The following is a 21,467-nucleotide window of genomic DNA, read 5'->3' as shown; positions in this document are numbered from 1 at the left end:
TTCCAGAACTGATAGGGGACGGTAGGCAACAACCTCTAAAAGCAGAGAATCAAAATCAACTCCTCAGCCTTTTTCAGTAGTTATTCCACTGTAGATTTTCAGCTTACTTTGATTCAAAATCAGGATCATGAAGATGGAGAAGTTATAAGACTGCACTGTAGTGTTTAGTGCCTGTGCCATTTAGCAGAATGACAGCACTAAGGTGTAAAAATGGGCTGCAGGAAGGTCAAATTTAAGAGAGGTGCATCTCACGTAACAAGCCATGGAAACCTGCACTTGAAACACGCTATTCTGTGTGTGTGTGTGTGTGTGTGTGTGTGTGTGGATATCTTTAAATAGGTGTGTATAGATTGTATGCATAAGTATATGGAGAATAAGGGGCAAATGGGTGTAGTTTCCCACGTCTTTCAGAGCATTCAGTCTGAGCTCTAAAAAAAGATCAAGTCTTTCTGACAGAATCATTCTGAGCTCTGGTGGATTCTTGATTCTATTTGATTGAGAAAACCAGATAGTAAATTAAATCTTATGCACTAACCTGAACGTGCTGGTGATAATTGTATTTCCCCCTTTGACCTAGCATTGTTGTGAAAAATAGCAAAATCCTGAAGGTTCAACATCGTTGTCAAAATTTCTCTCTCCCGCTTTCACTTTTGCTTATCTGTTCTTTTCCCAATTTATTGCCAACTGAAATTAATTTCTCTCTCTGACTGGATGGTCTTTAATTTCTTGATTGTCACTAGCTGATTTAGGCACTTTGAGGGAGAACACAGCTGCTGTGCTGCTGAATGTTCAAGGTAAGTTCTAACACGGCACAGTTTTTGGTGGCATGTTCACCAGCATTGGCAGCATAGAAGGTGTGGAGTGAGACTAACAGCAAAGGGATTAATGAGAAATGTATTGTCTGTCGTAGCAGACATATGTGCATATTCTAAATAGATCTCAACCTTTTAGGTATGGTACATGTACAGATTTGATAGAATAGTTATATAGGATAATATAAAAAGTTACTTCTAATTATACATTGTGGCATTTCACAAACATTTAAAAAGTAGAAGAGAAGAAAAAGTTAGTTATGTTAACAAAAATTATCAGTATTTACTGATACAGTACTGAGTTTTGGCCTATTGCTTTATGCAGATCATTACAACTTATTTCATTAATGCTATAGATTAAAATGAGTATAAATTCAAAATAATTATTTTCTCAATAATGTTCATTTTCCATTTACTACACTAAACCAGTGTTTCTCAAACGACATGACCAGGATCTCTGTGAGACACCAGAACATTTGGGGAAAGAGTATGAGGAATATCTTAATCTTTTTCCTCATGATCATTCTGAGTTTAGATTCAACAAAGGGGAATAATCTATTTTATAAATGAATAGCCATTAGATTTAGCTGTATTTGCTAAAACTAGGGATGTCAAACGATTAAAAAAATTAATGATTAAAAAAATTAATCACGATTAATTGTGCTGTTAAACAATAGAACATCATTTACTTAAATATTTTGGATGTTTTCTACATTTTCAAACATATTGATTTCAATTACAACACAGAATACAAAGTGTACAGCACTCATTTTGTATTTATTTTTATTACAAATATTTGCACTGTAAAAAACAAAAGAAATAGTATTTTTCAATTCACCTAATAGAAATAACGTAGTGCAATTGCTTTATCATGAAAGTTGAACTTACAAATGTAGAATTATGTACCAAAAAAACCTGCATTCAAAAATAAAACAATGTAAAACTTTAGAGCCTACAAGTCCAATTAGTCCTACATCTTGTTCAGCCAATCGCTCAAACAAACAAATTGGTTTACATTACCAGAAGATAATGCTGCCTGCTTCTTGTTTACAATGGCACCTGAAAGCGAGAACAGGTGTTTGTATGGCATTGTTGTAGCTGGCGTCTCATGATATTTACATGCTAGATGTGCTAATGATTCATACGTCCCTTGATGCTTCAACCACCATTCCAGAGGACATAGGTCCATGCTGATGACGAGTTCTGCGAGCTAACAATCCAAAGAAGTGTGGACTGACACACGTTCGTTTTCATTATCTGAGTCAGATGCCACCAGCAGAAGGTTGATGTTCTTTTTTTGGCAGTTTGGGTTCTGTAGTTTCTGCATCAGAGTGTTGCTCTTTTAAGACTTCTGAAAGCATGCTCCACACCTCGTCCCTCTCAGATTTTGGAAGGCACTTCAGATTCTTAAATCTTGCGTCAAGTGCTGTAGCTATCTGCAGAAATTTCACATTGGTATCTTCGTCGCATTTTGTCAAATTTTTAGTGAAAGTGTTCTTAAAACGAACAACATGTACTGGGTCATCATCCGAGACTGCTATAACATGAAATATATGGCAGAATGCAGGTAAAACAGAGCAGGAGACGTACAATTCTCCCCTGAGGAGTTCAGTCATAAATTTAATGAACGCTTTTTTTTTTTTTTAAATGAGCTTCATCAACATGGAAGCATGTCCTCTGGAACGATGACTGAAGCATGAAGAGACATATGAATCTTTAGCACATCGGTCATGTAAATATCTTGCAATGGCAGCTACAACAGTGCCAAGTGAACGCCTATTCTCACTTTCAGGTGACATTGTAATTAAGAAGTGGGCAGCATTATCTCCCGTAAATGTAAACAAACTTGTTTTGCTTAGCTATGGGCTGAACAAGAAGTAGGACTGAGGCCTGGTCTACACTGGGGGGTGGGGCGGAGGAATCGATCTAAGTTACGCAACTTCAGCTACGTGAACAACATAGCTGAAGTCGACGTACTTAGATCGACTTACAGTGGTGTCTTCTCCGCGGTGAGTTGACTGCTGCCGCTTCCCCATTGACTCCGCCTGCGCCTCTCGTGGAGCTGGAGTACAGGAGTCGACGGGAGAGTACTCGGGGTTGATTTATCAAGTCTAGAGTAGATGTGATAAATCAATCCCCGCTGGATCGATTGCTTCCCACCAATCCAGCGGGTAGTGTAGACATACCCTAGGTGGACTTGTAGGCGGTAAAGTTTTATGTTGTTTTGTTTTTGAGCGTAGTTATGTAAAAAAAACCCCCTACATTTGTAAGTTGCACTTTCATGATAAAGAGATTGCACTACAGTACTCATAGGAGGTGAATTGAAAAATGCTATTTCTTTTAGCATTTTTACAGTGCAAACATTTTTAATTAAAAATTATATTGAGTGAGTACTTTGTATTCTGTGTTGTAATTGAAATCGATATATTTGAAAATGTAGAAAAACATCCAAAAATATTTAATAACTTTCAATTCCTATTCTATTGTTTAACAGTGTGATTAATCACGATTAATTTTTTTCACAGAGATTAATTTTTTTTAGTTATTCGCCTGAGTTAACTGCGATTAATTGATAGCCCCAGCTAAAACTAAATTAACCTACAAGAAAAATTAACAGGACCCCCTTGTTCAAATGTTTAGAACATTCTTCCAGAATTAATGTAGCAAAGGCTATGAAGGAAAAAAAATTCTCCTTTTCTTTAACAGATTTACATCAGGAAGGTCCTAATATTTTGCTTGATTTAGACACATTTTGGACACTCTGCATTGGACACTTTCCATGCTTATGTGCTGGCCGCCCTTCCCGCAGCCCCCATTGGCCTGGAGTGGTGAACCACGGCCAGTGGTAGCCATGATCAGCTGAACCTGCAGACGCGGCAGGTAAACAAACCGGTCCAGCTTGCCAGGGGCTTTCCCTGAACAAGCGGCAGACCGGCTTTGAGAACCACTGCTTTAGAGCATGAAAGTGTGTTAACAAGCTCATTAACAGGGTTCAGCTGACAAGACAGAAGTAGCAACTTTCCAATGTTAAAAGTGACTTTGCCCCTATTACAAGTTTGCAATACACTGAAGGACTCTCAGGGATCAATAAAATAATACCAAATAACAGAGCTCTGATTATGAGCAGTACAGAATTTGATTTACAAATCAGTAATTCTCTCCTGAGGCCCAGCAGAATGCACTAAGATATAGGGATTTTGCCCAGATAGGTTTATATTAGATGAGCCTGAGATTAAAAATTTTGACCTAAATTTCAGCCACCCCATAAAGTTCAGGTTATTCACATCCAGAGATTTCATTTCTGTGGTATGTTGTATCTAAAAAACCTTCAGATGGGCCTGAACCAAAATCCCAGGTATTACAGAAGTTCAGGACCTGAACTGGGATCTGGATCTGAATTTCATAGATGTCTTCTATATCTACAGTGGGCCTGTGACAGGGGCCCATTGATGGTTCACCACTCTGTGTCATCAAGTCTTGTCAAGCATTACATACTTATTATAGCCAACACACTGTTGTCATAATCTGAATCTAAAAGATTTCATGTAAAGTATCATATACAAAGTGGTAAGATACTGATAATCATTGAGTGGTGTATGTATGGGGTATGTACTAGAATAATAAATACGTACTAGAATTATGTTCTTAAAATGTGTTTGGAAAGCAATGCACAAGCCCAGTCTGCCTTAGACAAAGAATGTGCATTTGCTTGTCAGGTGGAGACAATGAAGGTACATTTACATAGAAGCTAAATAAAGCTAGTAAGCAGGGGAGAAGACAGCATGCTGCCCATGCCCCAGCAGAAGAGAGAAACTTTATCTGGGGAAATGCTACAGAAGAATACATTTCAAAGGTTTACAGGGCTATCCAAAGGGGGTCTGAACTTCAAATGATAAGCAATTGAATCAACTAATTGTATACGATATTCCTGTATTATAAAAGTGTATTCAGTAAACCTGGGACACACTGTTGATTAAAACCATTGTGAAATGTATGCATTAACACTATATAAGGAATTATGGATACTCACTGATATTATGCTTTAAAGTGGGACCAAACACATGGAGAAACAGGTTTTCTCTCAAACAGAAGGGAGGGCAGCTGTCTCCAATGTAAAATTAAGCATTATGGAATCAAAACAATGGAAGCCCTGTTTACATATGAATCAGTGGGGGAGAATGGAAAATCAACAGGAAGAGAAGAACAGCAGGAAAACGTCCTGCTTCTTGTAACAGGGTCAATAAACTTTAGGAGATATAAGCGGAAACAAAGTCATTTTGGTATTCTTCACCTGAAGAGGTAAAGGAACTGAGCAAGGTCCTGGCTAGAGAGTCCAGTCAGCTATGTTGGAAAAGAGACTTGGTGAGAAACACTTCTTTGAACAAGAGACGCTACTTTATTAAATCAGATTTTGGTCTTAGAAGTATATTTTTACTTTTGTTTGCTCGTGCCCCATTCTATCTTTATTCCTTCTACTTGGTATCACTTAATCCTATGTCCTTTTATTAGATAAACTTGTTTTACTAATAATATAAACCAACACAGTGCTGTGATTGAAATAAGAGAATTTGTCAAATTCCAGCTAAATTAATGAGCTGTTGCTTACTGACTCTTTAAAGAGCAGTAAACTTAACTTCTGTGAGCATTCTGTAAGGGGGCTAGACACGGCAGGGAGACATCTCTAGGGAACTCAGGAGTTGGGGCTTCACTGTTTGTTACCTACAAGGCAAGGTCTGGACTGGCAGAATCCTGAAGAGTTTGCTGGCAGAGCAGACAGGCTAGTATGTCATACAACTTAGCAGTAGCAAAACTTTCACTTGCTGAGGCTCAGAGGAGTAGCAGTAACTCACAATTCTGGGAGCCCCAGCAGACTGTCACAGGGCCAAATCAAAATTTTAAATCAAAACACTTTTCAATTTTGTGGGGGTTATTTATTTAGTTATTGGATCCAATTATTCCAGTTCAAGCACATCTCAAGTAAAGCCTGAAAAATACCTGTAATCAGAACCAGGGCGCAACTGGAAAGAAAGAGTTAGTGTTGCTGCCCTCCTTGACACCTATGGCTCTGCTCTTACAAATACTTAAGCACATGTGTAACTTTTCTCTACAGAATCAGGACCTAAACTTGGAAGTCATCCCAGCATCATAATAGACAGAATTTACTGAATTAACCTTTGTTATGAGGCTTGAGACCAATTTCAGACCCAGGAGTTTTAAACATTCAAAATCTTAGGACAAAAGAGGGGATGAATTACTAATAAAATATTACATGTGCAAATTATGTTTTAAATGTTAGAATACATGGTGTATCTGTCTCGCCATCTTATTAGATTCATTAACTGGGAAATAAACTACTCAACCAAATGTGTAGGCATTTAGCAGCTTTCAATTTTTCCTTTTATGAATACAAGCCAAAAGGCAGTGAGTTTGCAAGTTTTTCAAGTGAACCAAGAAAGGATAGCTCTGCATTCCAGTCACTGATGAACTCACTAGTAAGGAAATATGTGAAAACAGATTTAGTAGCTTAAAAATTGTGAGAGCGAGAATGCACCAAGTGTGCAGGAGTATGGAGAAGACTTCAAGGTAAACTTAAATGTTTCTTTGAAACAAACTTTTTGAAATTTCAAATCACTAATGAAAGTCATACTTAAACGTAATACATGATTAGGTTTTAAAATAATAAATACATTAATTTTAAAAATGAAAGGGCTTTCTACCTAATGAAAATTGAACAACAAAGATCTGTGTTTCCCCTGCAAGAGCTGATAATATCACAAATAGCTAAAAAGAGGCAGGATTTATCTTCCTATGCTTGGACGTTCACAAAGCTCCCAATTTCGGTCTTGGCACAGACATAAGAAGTTTTTCAAATATTTTTGCTTGACAATGAAAAATTATTCATATTTAATCTATCAGGAATTTGGTATCTTTTTTATTCAGCACATCAGTTCATCTCAATTAAAGCTTTTTATAAGCAAAATATCCCATAACGCTAATAACAATGTGTCTCCGTGTAGATGAGCCAATAGCTGGCAAAATCAATATAATTGTTCTGCATAAGTAACAACACAGTTCTAGCACTGTATATTCCTCTACTGAATAACTTTTTTCTCCTTTAAATTAATGGGCTAAACTAGAATGAATTTATATGTGCCTTTCAGCTGAAATGATCCAATTTCTTGAGGCAGAACCACTTCACTAAATGACACATCAAGCTGAACAAACCCTGCCAATTTATACCATTACTGCTTGGAAGCATAAAATTTATGCAGGCTTTTTTGCGCCCCATTTATTACCTACTTTGATTGGGACTAAAATTCAGCACTGCAACCAATGAAGATTATATTAATTAGACATTTATAATCAAATGAGTTGGCCTTTCCCAGTAGCTCTAATTGCTTGATTTACTTACACACTTCCTGTGGTGGAGCTGCTGTCTGTCAACAAGGAACCATTGGTCCTTTCCATTTGTGCCAGCCTGAAAGAAAAGAGAAATGTGACTTTGGGAGACCATGCATAGAAAACAGACTGGGATCATTCTATTTGGGAGTGTTTCAGATATGCCAATTCTTGAAGTTGATGAGGGTTGAACCCCTAAACTGCTGGTAGTTCACAGAAAAGGCAATGTGGATGGATGGATGGATGGATGGATGGATGGATAACAAAAACACACTAATAACTAAGGTGTTCCAAGTATTTTAACAAAACTAGAAAATATGGTGACATTATAGGTTTATCCACAGAAAACAGAATTGGTTAGTCTCTAAGGTGCCACAAGTACACCTTTTCTTTTTGCGAATACAGACTAACACACCTGTTACTCTGAAACCAGAAAATAGAGCGCAGTGGTATGAACCACTGATATGGATGGACTTTTATGAGAAAACTAAGTGAGTTAACAAAGTCTGCCTGCCCACTCATCTGCAGCAAGTACATTATTTGGCAATCCAATAGAAGACCATTAGATTTTCATTAGCATTATCACAATCATCATGGAACCTTTGAAGCTATGCTCAAATAAATACTATTGCACAATGGACAAATTGACCTATAAAGTATTAACAGACATATTCCTGGAAAAATCATAAATTAATATAGAATAACCGTGGGGAGCTATTGCCTGTATTTCCCATTTTAATAGAATTAATTTAAAGGTTTGGGTATTACATTTTTATAAATTAAAAATATAAACTGTTTTTGTCATGCTATCTTGCAGACATATTATCTTGTTATTGTATAGTTTGCGCAGCATTATGGAAAGAATAAGATAAGGAACACAGAATGACAATCATTTAAATTGAACGCTCATGGAGCAAACATCATCTTGGTAATTTGTTTCTTTAAAGATGTGCTAGAAATTGTTTCAGGTCTATTCAGTAGTTTTCACTGCATAAAAGGAATACAAGCCATTCTAGAAACATTTAATGGTGTGTGTAGATCCATGGGTGGCACAGACAACTCCCCTTATTACTCTACTGAATATTTCTATGGAACCACCCTCTTGGAGTCTACAAAACCGGAAGGATGTCTCTTAACATTTTCAAATCCAATAACTGACTAAAAATAATTAAAGAAATCACTGAAGATTAAAATAGAAGACAAGAAGAATTTCCAGCGCTGGATTTATCTTGTTGATAAACGCCTGAAGTTGAAGGAGTTCAACCTGGTTACAAGAGATTTACTGAGTTAACGTTGGAAATAATGATGACTCTAATGTGCAATAAATAAAATAAAGAACAACAGAAACAATCAAATATCTTTCATCAAACTTATACTGACCTCAGGAAAGTGAAATTCCCTCCTCACGCCAGGAGTACTTCCCGTTCAGAGACCTGAAACCTGCACTACCTCTGTCCTCTGGGAGTTGGACCAAATAACCTAATAGGTCTTTCTTTTCCTGTTCTAATTTCTAGGATCCTAGGGAAGCTACTATGGCATTCACTATAAAGAAAAATTACCACTTACATTATATAGACATATTTGAACTGAAGAAAAATATAGTGTGCACCACCCCATGGCTCATTTTTGTTAGTTTTCTTTTTTGTCTAAGAGCAAGTTATTTAATCTGTAAATGAATTAGCCTTCTTTGAAAAAATTAGAGGCAATGAAGGAAAACCTATTATAAGATAAAGGACTCTTGATATTCTTGGTCACCTTATTCCACTGAAGTGGAGGCATGGTATAGCATGTGATGGAATAGCACTATCTAGACTGGATTGTGTATTTGGAAGTCACGTTTTTAACTCATAAGATGGCATTCAGATAATCCTCTATTTCTAGACCTTGATCTCCTGTAGATCTTCAGCATTAGCTCACACTGAATAAGCCTGCAGTAATAACAATCCTAGTCTCCATCTGTAATGTTGCCCACGTAAGCATCTATGTGGCCTTGAAAAAAATTCTAAATTTAACTTCAAGGCACCCCTGTAAAATAGAAAAGTGGCATAACTATCACTATTTCACAGAAGGGCAAGCTGAGGCACAGAGTGCTTTAGTGACTTGCCCAAGGTGTCTCAGCAACTCAGTAGCAAAACTAGGAATAGACCCAGATCCTCTGACTCCCAGGCCTGCGTTCTAGCCCAGGGGTGGGCAAACTTTTGGCCTGAGGGCTACATCGGGGAATAGAAATTGTATGGTAGGCCATGAATTCTCACAAAGTTGAGGTGCGGGAGGGGTGAGGGCTCTGGTTGGGGCTGTGGACTCTGGAGTAGGGCTGGGAATGAGGAGTTTGGGGTGTAGGATGGTGCTCTGAGCTGGGACCGAGAGGTCTGGAGGGCAGGAGGGAGATCAGGGCTGGGGTGGAGCTGGGGATGAGAGGTTTGGGGTTGCAAGAAGGTGCTCCATGCTGGGATCGAGGGGTTTGGAGAGCAGGAGGGCGACTAGGGGTGGGGCAGAGGGTTAGGGCGTGGGGAGAAGGCTCTGAGCGGCACTTACCTCAAGCAGCTCCTGGAAGCAGCAGCACATCCCTATAGCTCCTATGTGTGAAGCAGCCCCTGACCCACAGAGAGTGGCCGTGCGGCTGCTTCCAGGAGGTACGTGGTGCAGCCCCCAACCCAGTGTCCCAGCTGGAGCATGGCTGAGCCATGTGGTGTGGCCCCTGACCCGGTGCCCTGGCTGGAGTTCGTGGGCCAGTTTAAAACGGCTCGCGGGCCAGATTCGGCCTGCGGGCTGTAGTTTGCCCACCCCTGCTCTAGCCACTACATCATACTTCCTCCCCTGTTATTTTAGTCCTGTGAAGACATGTTTGGAACAGTTCTCAACAGCACACAGAGCCTATCATTACAGTTTACAAAACTCCTCAAATAGACATAATGGTGGAAAATGAGGATGGCTGTGGAAAAAGTGGACTAATGAGGTAAGCACTGGTGACATGGCAGAGGGGGTGATATAATGTGAGAGAAAAGCAGCTAGATAAATAAGGGCAGCATTGCAAAGAGCCTTGAAAGTGAGGACAAGACATTTGAACATGATGTGATGGAAAAATGGGGGTCGGAGGATGGATTCAAAAGCAAGAGGGAGGGGACAGAGTGATAGGCAGGGGAGATTATATTTGTGGCTGTGTGTTGAAGGAGGATATTGGGAAATGATGGGGACAAGAGTTTTAGCTTTGTAGACCGTAAGAAATTATTCTTATAGAGGTTCACATATGGCCTCCATGTTTGGCAGAAGGGACAGGGAACAGCTGAAGAGTCTCCCAGGTTCTGGACTGGAGAGACAGGGTGGACATTGGTACTTACTAAAACATCCTTGGTAAAACAAATGTCTACATGATTTTAAGAAAGTATCCCTAAGTTTTCAAAATGTAGGGATGGGCATTTTAGTTCAATGCAACTCCCATAAATATCTATACTGTCTGGTTATATGGGCCCATGGGTCCCATGCCCCACCCATATTCTGGGGCTGCTTTGGAGCTGGCACCCCCGCAGAGGAGAAAGCCCCCATACCAGCATTCAAGCTGTGCCAGAACGGAGTTCTGGAACTTCCTTTTGGAGCCAGAAAAGCATTCCAGAACTTCTGATCCAGCTCCCCCTTCCAGAATGAGTGATGATGGCTTGGTAACCTGGGAAGACCCACAGGGAACCCAGGGTACCCCTCTCCTCCTGGTGCAGGCCTAGAAGAAGAATAGGTGGAGGCAGCAAGGATGCCACCTCCTCATGCTGCCTCCTCTACATCTTCTGCTTCTGGGCCTGCTCCAGAATGAGTGATGATGGCCTGGTAACCAGGCTGCCCAAGTTACTGAACCACCATTTCTTCTTCTGGAATGGGGGCCCTCCTGGGCTTGCCCCATTTATTGAGCTGCCATCTTTCCATCTGGAGTGGGAGTTAGGTCCAGAGATTATTTTAATTTTTTTCTCTTACCTGGGGGATCACCACCCCCCAGACACTCAAGTATAGGGTGCTCCATCCCCTACATCACTGCTGGAAGATTCACCCCTTGATCCCCACCAAAAATTTTACAAATCTGGCTTTTATGTAAAGGTCAATGGTCAACAAATGACTAAAACTTGAGCAGCTCTGAAAATGTGAGCTCTGATCGAAAGACCGTTGAAATTAATTGATGTCAATGGGCTTTGGAACAGACCTTTTACTGCTTTAGATTATACCCCAGTTCTGATACACAGCCACCATTGATACATGTCGAGTATTAAAGGGCAAGATAATACCCAGACTTTTGTTTAAGATCATTAAAGTTCTAACAATTAATTTGGTGTAATGCAGGAGACACTAGAAGATATAAAGAAGACAAATATCTCCTTTTATAACATCTTGGCGCCAATATTTTTAGGGTTGTGACATGTACAGAATTATTGATGCCAGTCAGCAGAAGAAGTGAGTCTAGAATTATGCTCTCCTGGTTGCTATTTATTATTTGTATGCTTCTCTGCTCCAGAAATTCTGAGTCCTTATCCTTGGGATATTGTGTTGGTCCTTAATTGCTGAATGTATGTTTATTAACTCTTTTCTGTTCTGAAACCAGAATCATGCTCAGGTTGCCCCATTTCTCATTTATATTGTATCTTTGAGGTGGGGGTAGTCTTTCTTAGGGGTTAAATTGATTCAGCTGCTTGGGCTGGGACAGTAGGCAAGGAGGGATGTATATCCCCCAGAACTGAGAGACTCAATATGTAGCTGTGACAGAGAGACCAACCAGCAGAGGTCACCCGAAGTCTGCCTCAGAGACAGCTCTAACCGTTGGGCTACAGGAATGGAGCATGGCTTGTGGTCCAGGCCTGGCTGGGCCAGACAATATATCTAAGTAGCCATTTTGATTTTGGGACCTGCCAATCAGAATAAAAGGCTTGAGATTGACAGCTTCAATCAATTTTGCTTTTGCAGCTTTGCTGCAAAGACCACCTTCATTTGTTTACATTTTTATTGATTTAATAAAGCTATAGTCATTGTGCCTTTTCTTGTGAGGTATCTTTCTGGCAATCTCCTAGAATGGAAGATTAGACAACCTACACAGAATAGTCACTGCCAGCTACGCAAACAAATTATGTTACTATTTATAGTATGAACAATATTTGTTGAATATTTTAAAACACTTGACTCCTTCCCTAAGTAACTGAAAGGGGGAATTCAGCACAAGAGCTCAGGTCAATCATAAATGTTCTGCATTTTGAAGGAGAAATACCAGTTGGACCAATAACAAAAAACAACCCAGTTTTAATATGCAGGCATATAAAACTGGCATGCAGAAGATAAGGTGTCACTAAAATAATTTCACTTCTCTTAAGCATATATTAATAGAAGGAAAACAGTTCCATTAATTTAAGAAGGTCAAGTTATACAAGTAATTAGCATTTTCTTTTAGCTTCTGAACATGGTAGGTACAGTTATAGTTCTGTAATCCTCAAGGACCCATCCATCAGTAACATGTGGTTCAGAACACTTCCAACTCCCCTTTCTATAGCAGTATGACCATAATCAGGATTGGTCAGGCCAGCATGGAGTCATCACAAATGGGACTAATGGAATTATCTATTATGGTACCACTTACTGCTCTACAGTAATCTTGAAGTGTGGTTTTCACCTGGGCTCTATGAATCATAAAATCTAAGTGCAACAGGATGAATAAAGGATAGACAGACTAAAAATACTGACATCACTCCGATGGAGGCCAACTTATTTCTTAAATCCAAGTTTCCTTGCTTTTGTCTGGTTTCAAGTTGGGCTCAATGGAGTTGTGCATGTTTTTGTGTGTAATTATATCACTGACCTATTTTTTATTGTCACATGGATATTGGTGCTACATTTTCCCACATGAATGGCACATATCTGAGCAACTAAAGTGCTTATGATTTTAGCCTTTAATAATCATAGAAATGTAAGGCTGGAAGGGATCTCAAGTGGTCATCTAGTCCAGCTCCCTGTGCTGAGGCAGGACTAAGCATATCAAGATCAACCCTGTTGCATGTTTGTCTGACCTGTTTTTTTAAACCTCAAGTGATGAGGATTCCACAATCTCCCTTGCAATCCTATTCCAGAACTTAACTATATACTTAGAGTTAGAAAGCTTTTCCTAATATCTATCCTTAAGCCCATTACTTCTTGTCCTACCTTCAATGGACATGGAGAACAATTGATCAGAGTCTTGTTTGTAACTGCCCTTAATATATTTGAAGACTGTTATCAGGTTCTCACTCAGTCTTCTTTTTTCAACACTAACCATGCCCAGTTTTTTTTTAAACCTTTCCTCCTAGGTCAGGTCTTCTCAACTTTTTATCATTTTTGTAGCTCTCCTCTACACTCTCTCCAAAACTATATATAGTATTCCAGCTGATGTCTCCCCAGTGCTGAGCATAGCAAGACAATTACCCCCCATGTCTCCTGGAAATACACGCCAAAATGATATTAGCCTTTTTTGTAACTGCATCACACTGTTGGCTCATATGTAATTTGTGATCCACTGTGACTGCCAAATCCTTGTCGACAGTACTTATTTTCTAGTCAGTTATTCCCCATTTAGTATTTGTGCATTTGATTTTTCTTTCCTAAGTGTAACATGTGGCACATATCTTTATTGTTCATTTCAGATCAACTTATTAAGGTCATTTTGAATTCTAATCCATTCCTTGAAAGTGTTCACAACCCCTCCCAGCTTGGTGTCACCCATAACTTGTATAAGCTGCTCTTCACTCCATTATGCAAGTCAATAATGAAAATGTTGAAAAGTACTGGAGCCAGGACAGACCCCTATGACACCCCACCAAATAAGTCATCCCATTTTGAAAGTGGCCCATTGACAACTACTTTTGAGTATAGGCTTTCAACCAGTTATGTATCCACTTATATTTATTAATGGCAAGACGAGAAGGACAAAAACATTAATTGTCAAATCAAAATGAGGAAGTTGTGGCTGGTAATAGGTAGCACTTAAGTGTTACTTTTCCCCCTTGTATGTATAATTGGTCCTTTTCTGATTGCATTTTCCTTTACAGCTACAATGTTTTTTAAGATGGTTTTGAAGCTGTTTCTTTGTGGTGCGTTTAGATAAATTCAATGGCAAGTTATACCAAATTATTTGATTTTGACTAGCAGATATAAGCTCTGCATTGCTTTTAAAAACAGAAGAAATGAAATGTGAGGAGACTAGATATTTCTGTTGCAGTGCATAAAGCAAAACTGGTAAGCTCCTGTTCTAGATACAAATCAGCTTCTTTGTTGTCTGAAGGTGAATTGTAAGCACATACCTCTAGGGTTGAACAGTGCTGAACGTCCCATTCTCCTGGGCGCAAAGAGGTGAAATGCCCATACAGTCACTGCAGCACTCAGCAGATCCTGGCAGCATAGCAACTCTGCCCTAGTAAAACACACTGGGGTACTGGCTCCAAGTATGGCCCTAGAGAATCTGTCACATAGTCCAGAGGTTCTTAACTAGGGGTCCAGGGCCCGCTAGGGGCCACAAGCAGGTTTCAGGGTGTCCACCAAGTAGGGCCAGTGTTAGACTCGCTGGGGCCCCAGGCAGAAAGCTGAAGCCCCACTACATGAATCTGAAGCCCGGACCCCCACCACCCAGGGCTGAAGCCGAACCCTGAGCAATGTAGCTTTGTGGGAGCCCCTGTGCCATAGGGCCCCAGGCAACTGTGCTGCTTGCTACCCTAATGCCAGTCCTGGCTTTTATATGCAGAAAACCAGTTATTGTGGCACAGGAGGGACGCGTAGTTTTTAATAGCATGGGGGGGGGGGGGGAGGACCTCTGAAAGAAAAAGGTTGAGATCCTCTGACAGTCTATTTGTAACAATTTGTTCTTCTGATATAGAACAGAAATTCACTATTTACAACTGGAGCTGCAAATACACATTTACAAATACAGCTGTAGCCTCAAGTGAAAGGAGGGGAGGTTTACAAAATGGCTCTGAGGTTACTTTGCAGAAAATCATTTATGCTCCAAGAATTAGGACTTATTCAATGAAAACTTTCTTTCAGAAAATAATATATTCTATAGTCGCTAAATAAGAAAATTTTATATTAGGTCAGCAACTCTTTCCCAAAACAGTTAGTATGCACGATGCAGAAATCTCTTAGAATCTCAGGACCCCAGAGATGAAAAAGACCTATCCAGTCCCTAGTCCTTCTTCCCACATGATACAAGATTGTTTCCTAAGGAATTGTCAAGAGTTTTGTCCCATCTACTTTTTTACTGTTATGACTCAAATCACAGAGCTTCCACCATGTTGCTTGGGAGACTAATCTACAATCAAATATACTATTCTACCGCCCTCTAAAAATGGATGCAAGTAAATGCAATACTTCCTCAGTTTGTTTCAGAATCAAATTAAATGGCAGTTTATTCCTTACTTATTTTACCCTCCGCTGAAGTTCAGTGGTTAAATTGATATTTTCAATTATGTACCTTTCCATGCTGGGTCTTTATTTATGAAGACTAGACATATTAGAAGGTCAGAATAGAAAGAAACTAACATTTGCAGAAATCCCACAGTAATGCTGCAACACTATCCATTCTATACTGATCAACAACAATTTTGATGTATGTATTTCATTCAATATCATTACATTTTAGTTAGGATAACTCCCCAAATCTTGGGGTGGAAAGATTTAACTTTCCTCTGGGTATTAAAAAGTCATGAGACTTAGTCATGCCTTTTTAATAAATACTGTCCATTCAACATAACATACATTTCACCCTGCAGGAATCAATCCCAAAATGCAGAGGTGCAATTAAAATAAGAAGTCTGTATGTTTCTTACCTGGTGGCATACTGCTCTATCCTGGAGTGTGTGTCATCATGAAATAGCTGTGGAGACTGGGAGGGACTATTAAAAGAAAATAAGCACAAAAATGTTAATAGTATCTAATGTAATCTAATTACAGAGACAAGGGTTTAAAAAAATTTAAGACTGATGAAGTTGTCAAAAAATAGGCTGTTATGTGGGCTTTTGGCCAGGTGTGTATAACAGGTCATACAAATAGGTAAGCAATTAGTCAACATTAAGAAAACAATCAGCATATTCAGCTTTCTAGATACAAGAGTTGTGCATACTCACTCATATTGCTCTGGCCACATACTGATGAGTGTGATAGGACTGCAAAGAAGAAAGAAAAAAGAGAAGGAAACGACAGAACAAAATCTTTACTGCAATTAAGCAAGAATAAGGTGTAAAAGCACAAACTATCTACCAATCAGCCCGCCCAGATGATTTACATTAGCAACATCTATGACACAGGAAAGCAGTAGCAACAGAGACTGCCGTGTGCCATGTGGAGGATAGGACAGTAACTGAAGCATTTCTTAAAAAAAGGGAGTTTTAAAAAATACACCATCACCACCACACATTGAATTAATCATCTAAAACTATGCCTAACTTGTTTAAATTTGGAATTTCTTATATTTAATTGCTGGGACTTTTCTTTAAAGTTACTTGTGAAACTGAACTTATAACAACTTATTTGTAGAAAAATTAAAAGGCTAAAATCAAGGTTATTACTACAATATTTTTCTATTACATAGCAAATAACAAACAAATATCCTATAAGGGAGAGGTTTTTCTTAAAGACAAAATACTTATGGCTGTTTTCATAGAATCATAGAATATCAGGGTTGGAAGGGACCTCAGGAGGTCATCTAGTCCAACCCCCTGCTCAAAGCAGGACCAATCCCCAACTAAATCATCCCTGCCAGGGCTTTGTCAAGCCTGACCTGAAAAATATCTAAGGAAGGAGATTCCACCACCTCCCTAGGTAACGCATTCCAGTGCTTTACCACCCTCCAGTGAAAAAGTTTTTCCTAATATCCAACCTAAACCTCCCCCACTGCAACTTGAGACCATTACTCCTTGTTCTGTCATCAGCTATCACTGAGAACAGTCTAGTCTAAGTTTTATTGCTTATGGAAGCCCTGATAACATCCGTCGAAGTGGGTATTCGCCCTCAAAAGCTTATGCTCCAATACGTCTGTTAGTCTATAAGGTGCCACAGGACTCTTTGCCACTTTTACTGATAACATAGGCTACAGCCACCCTTTGCAGAGAGACTATATGTATGCTTACCTCATAGCTTGACAATACACCTTTATCCCGACCTGTTGAAATATCCCTACTATTCTAATCCTTAGCCACTCCTAAGCTGGACTACCAATTTGCCAGGGAGGTTGAAGTGTTCTCCGACTGGTTTTTGAATGTACAATGTACATTGGCCAAACCGGACAATCTCTATGCAAAAGAATAAATGGACACAAATCAGACATCAAGAATTATGACATTCAAAAAACAGTAGGAGAACACTTCAACCTCCCTGGTCACTCAATTTCAGACTAAAAGTTGCAATTCTCCAACAAAAAAATTTCAAAACCAGACTCCAACGAGAAACTGCAGAATTGGAATTAATTTGCAAACTGGACATTATTAAATAAAGACTGGGAGCGGATGGATCATTACACAATGTAAAAACTATTTCCCCATGCTAATTTTTCCCCTACTGTTACTCACACCTTCTTTTCAACTGTTTGAAATGGGCCATCCTGATTATCACTACAAAAGTTTTTTTTTCCCCTCCTGCTGATAATAGCCCACCTTAATTGATTAGTCTTGTTACAGTTGGTATGGCAACACCCATTTTTTCATGTTCTCCGTGTATATATATCTTCCTACTGTATTTTCCACTGCATGCATCCGATGAAGTGGGTTTTAGCCCACGAATGCTTTGACCAAATAAATTTGTTAGTCTCTAAGGTGCCACAAGTACTCCTCATTTTTTTTTTGTGTTGATACAGACTAACACGGCTGTTACTCTGAAACCATGCATATATGTTTTAGAATGGTTTCATTCACTTTAAGACAAGTATTGTGTTTATAGCACTTGAAATTCCAGGAAATAAAGGAAAGTCAATTAATGGAATTACTCTCATTGTCTCTTCAATGCATCTTAATTTTTGTTCTACTAAAAGTGGCCTCTCCTGACAAGTAGTAATAAATAACTAACTAAATAAAAATAAACTGTTCTCCATGAGAAAAGTTTACCAAAAAAAAAAAAGAATTCCAACTTCACTTTTTTCTGAATTCCATGACTTTATGGCAACATATTTATACAACCAAAGTATAAAATTATTTTTAGAAAATAAGCAAAGAAAGTAAAATAAAACAAAAAAGGGTTCACAAAAAATATTCCCTCACTAAGGTTCTGGTACGATTGCTTCACATTAATTTTGTTTTTGATGGTTTTTTTAAGGGGGGAAGAGGCTTCTGAACCACATGGCAGAGATCATGCTTCATTCAAACTTACGCCTCCAAGTTATCGCCTTCAAGAACTGTTTGCACAGGAAGGTAGCCAAGTCGTGGGTGCTTAGCAAAATACTTCTTTGACCGGAACTTGTTCTTCAGCACCTTAGTGAAGTCGCGTACATCTTCTCCGGATGTTGTCTAGAACAGTAGAGAAATAAAATTAAACATTTCTAATTGGCACTGGGTTATATCTTAAATAACGCTGGAAGAGTACATATAGGGGAACTTCTAAAAGCTGGTGATTTTATACTCTATGAATAGCCTGAAATTTACATTAGCAATAGTGGAAAAATGCATCGCCAGGATTTGTTATGCTGGCTTGAAAACCCACAGCGCTTAAACCTGTTAACAATGAATACACAAGGTTTCTTTATATTTTATGAAATGATGGCTAATAAAAACTAGAAGTTACAAGCCTAAAAAGGCAACAAATTATAATCAAAATGATAAAAAGTAACAAGCTATTTTGTTTAGAAACAATTACAGTCAATTCTACTCACAAAAAAGTATTGTGTTCTTTTAACTATATAAAGCAGTTCTGATGATGTATTCTATAGCACTTGCTTCTCTAACCCCTCTCTCCATTTACATGTCTGAGTACTGGTAGGGCAAGAAAGCATATACTTTATCAACAGGGTCACGTAAGAGACTAATGCATTCTACTTTTCCAAAAGTGCCACAGAGTATTGAATGACCTCTCCATTGTCTGATTGAACTGAAGAGAGTATCACAAGTAGTAGATTGCCCACTCAGACTCCATGCTGGGTCACTGATTTAATATTGCCTTTAAAAAAATAGGTATTATCTGCTCAATCATAAGAACTCCCCTGCCTGCAACACCTGAGTTTTCCTTGGATGCTTCCTGGTCAAGTTACCAGAACTAATCCTACTTCTCCTTATCTGTATAACAGTAGCTCCTAGAGGCCCAAACTAAAACTAAGGCTCCATTGTACAAGGCTGTATAAAGACCTAGTAAGAGGCAGTCCCTGACCTGAAGAGCTTACATTCTAAGTGTATGTCCATACTGCAGTATAACAGCTGCAGCTGGCTGACATCAGCTGACTCAGGCTAACAGAGCTTGGGCTGAGGGGCTAAAAAACTGCAGTGTAGATGCTGAAGCTCAGGCTGGATGGAGCCCAAACTCTGAGACCTCATGAGGTGGGAGGGTCCCAGGGCCCAGCCCGAGCCCGGAAATCTACACTGCAACTTTATGCAATCTACAGAAGCTCCACAAGCCCAAGTCAGTGGACACGGGACAGCCACAGCTGTGTTATTGCAGTGTAGACATAACCAAAATAGAAAGACAGGCAAAGGAAGGATGGAGAGGAAAAAGACAGAACGGTGAAGTGATTTGCCCAAGGTCACACAATAGGTCTGAACTTGGAATATAACTCTGGTGTCTCATTACTTCCAGTCTAGTATCCTATTCACCAGACCCCAAGAGCCTAAACATACAAGTTATGGCCATCAATACTCTCAGAAGTCCTTTTCAAACTGGCACACATTCATTTTTCATCTGTTTGGAATGACTGCTTTTAACATTATCTATATCGATTTTAATTTGAATGGTGATGGCAACATCTCTTTCATCTTAGAGTTCAGTAACTTCTGCTAAAGAAACATCAGAAAGAGTATAAAATTTGTCGATGGGTCTTACATGAAAGTGACCTAAAAAACCTCAGGAAGGGAGTTGTAATTTTTTTAAAACTTATACTTAAAATGCATAGAACTGTTCCCATCTGTTCTAGCTATACCATCTTCAGCATGCTTCTAATTGCAGTACCAAAAACCAAAACCAAACTAACAAAAAAAAGACTATTTCCTTCCAAAAGCAGCTATTCGTTGAAGATCACAATGGAATCCATTGCTTTACATACAAAAGGACTCTTTCCAAATGGTTCTAGGTGTTTTCTCCTCACTACAAATTATAAAATTACATGAAACAGCATATGATATGGTGTCACTGAACGACAGAAAATTCTATGTTGGAAGCAGCTCATCAACATAAAGTGCTGCTAAAGCTAGGTGGAAATCCACAGTGAAAGCAGAGCTATTAACATTTTTCAGAGTTGTAAATTTTTTCCCCATTAACTACTGTAACAACCTCAGATTGAATAAGTCAAGCCTTTCCTGCCTTTTATTTCTTACTGTGAAAAGAGGTAGCTCTCATCCCACATGTTTAAGTATCTAATGTAGATACACCCGAGTATTTCATTATATATTTTTATGCAAACTGAACTCCCCCCAGTAACAGTATATGATTAAATTTATGACAGGTTTCAGAGTAGCAGCCGTGTTAGTCTGTATTTGCAAAAAGAAAAGGAGTACTTGTGGCACCCTAGAGACCAACACATTTATTTGAGCATAAGCTTTCGTGAGCTACAGCTCACTTCATCGGATGCATCGTCTGATGAAATGAGCTGTAACTCACGAAAGCTTATGCTCAAATAAATTGATTAAATTTATGTGACCACTATCTGTTCGAAACAGTTTCTTAAATCTGGTTGAGAAGCGTTTGAAGAGCAGCATAGAATACAATGAGCAATAAGGTAGAAAAGCTAGAATGGAATTCACGGGTCCTTTAAGCTCCAGAAGATATAACCCGGTGGGCTCCCAGGGAACAGCCTCACAAGATCAGTCCCAGAAAACATCTATTAGACTCTCAGATTATCCAAAAAATAAACATGAAGCCCAATGGGGTCGCCTACTTTCCTGCAAAATAACCTGAACAGATGGAACTCTGCCACAAGGCCAATAAACTAAACTTCTAATTCTTGTGAACTATAAAAACAAATGCCTTTTAATCTGCCAAAATGTTTCTCTGGGGTACAGTTTATGTGGTATGACAACCTGACCTAACTGCTTAAAAGGACCGATTTGGTTAAGAAACGAGAAATAGAACACACTAAGCACT

General features: G+C 39.0%; 1 protein-coding gene across 8 annotated transcripts in view; it reads right to left on the bottom strand.

Moving 5' to 3' along the window:
• The window catches only part of UTRN (utrophin), a 587,482-nt gene that overhangs the window by 39,283 nt on the left and 526,732 nt on the right, over positions 1–21,467 (bottom strand). For all 8 annotated transcript variants that reach the window (XM_073337527.1, XM_073337525.1, XM_073337526.1 and 5 more), the window contains 4 exons: positions 18,555–18,691; positions 16,322–16,360; positions 16,025–16,090; positions 7,225–7,290 (listed from right to left, as the gene is read on the bottom strand). In XM_073337527.1, the coding sequence (XP_073193628.1) occupies positions 7,225–7,290; positions 16,025–16,090; positions 16,322–16,360; positions 18,555–18,691 (308 nt within the window). The remainder of the gene's footprint in view (positions 1–7,224; positions 7,291–16,024; positions 16,091–16,321; positions 16,361–18,554; positions 18,692–21,467) is intronic.

Source organism: Lepidochelys kempii, chromosome 3, assembly GCF_965140265.1.
Source record: "Lepidochelys kempii isolate rLepKem1 chromosome 3, rLepKem1.hap2, whole genome shotgun sequence".
Taxonomy (NCBI): Eukaryota; Metazoa; Chordata; order Testudines; family Cheloniidae; genus Lepidochelys; species Lepidochelys kempii.
The sequence above is the reverse complement of the archived record's forward strand: the minus strand, read 5'-3'. Positions and strand labels throughout refer to the sequence as shown.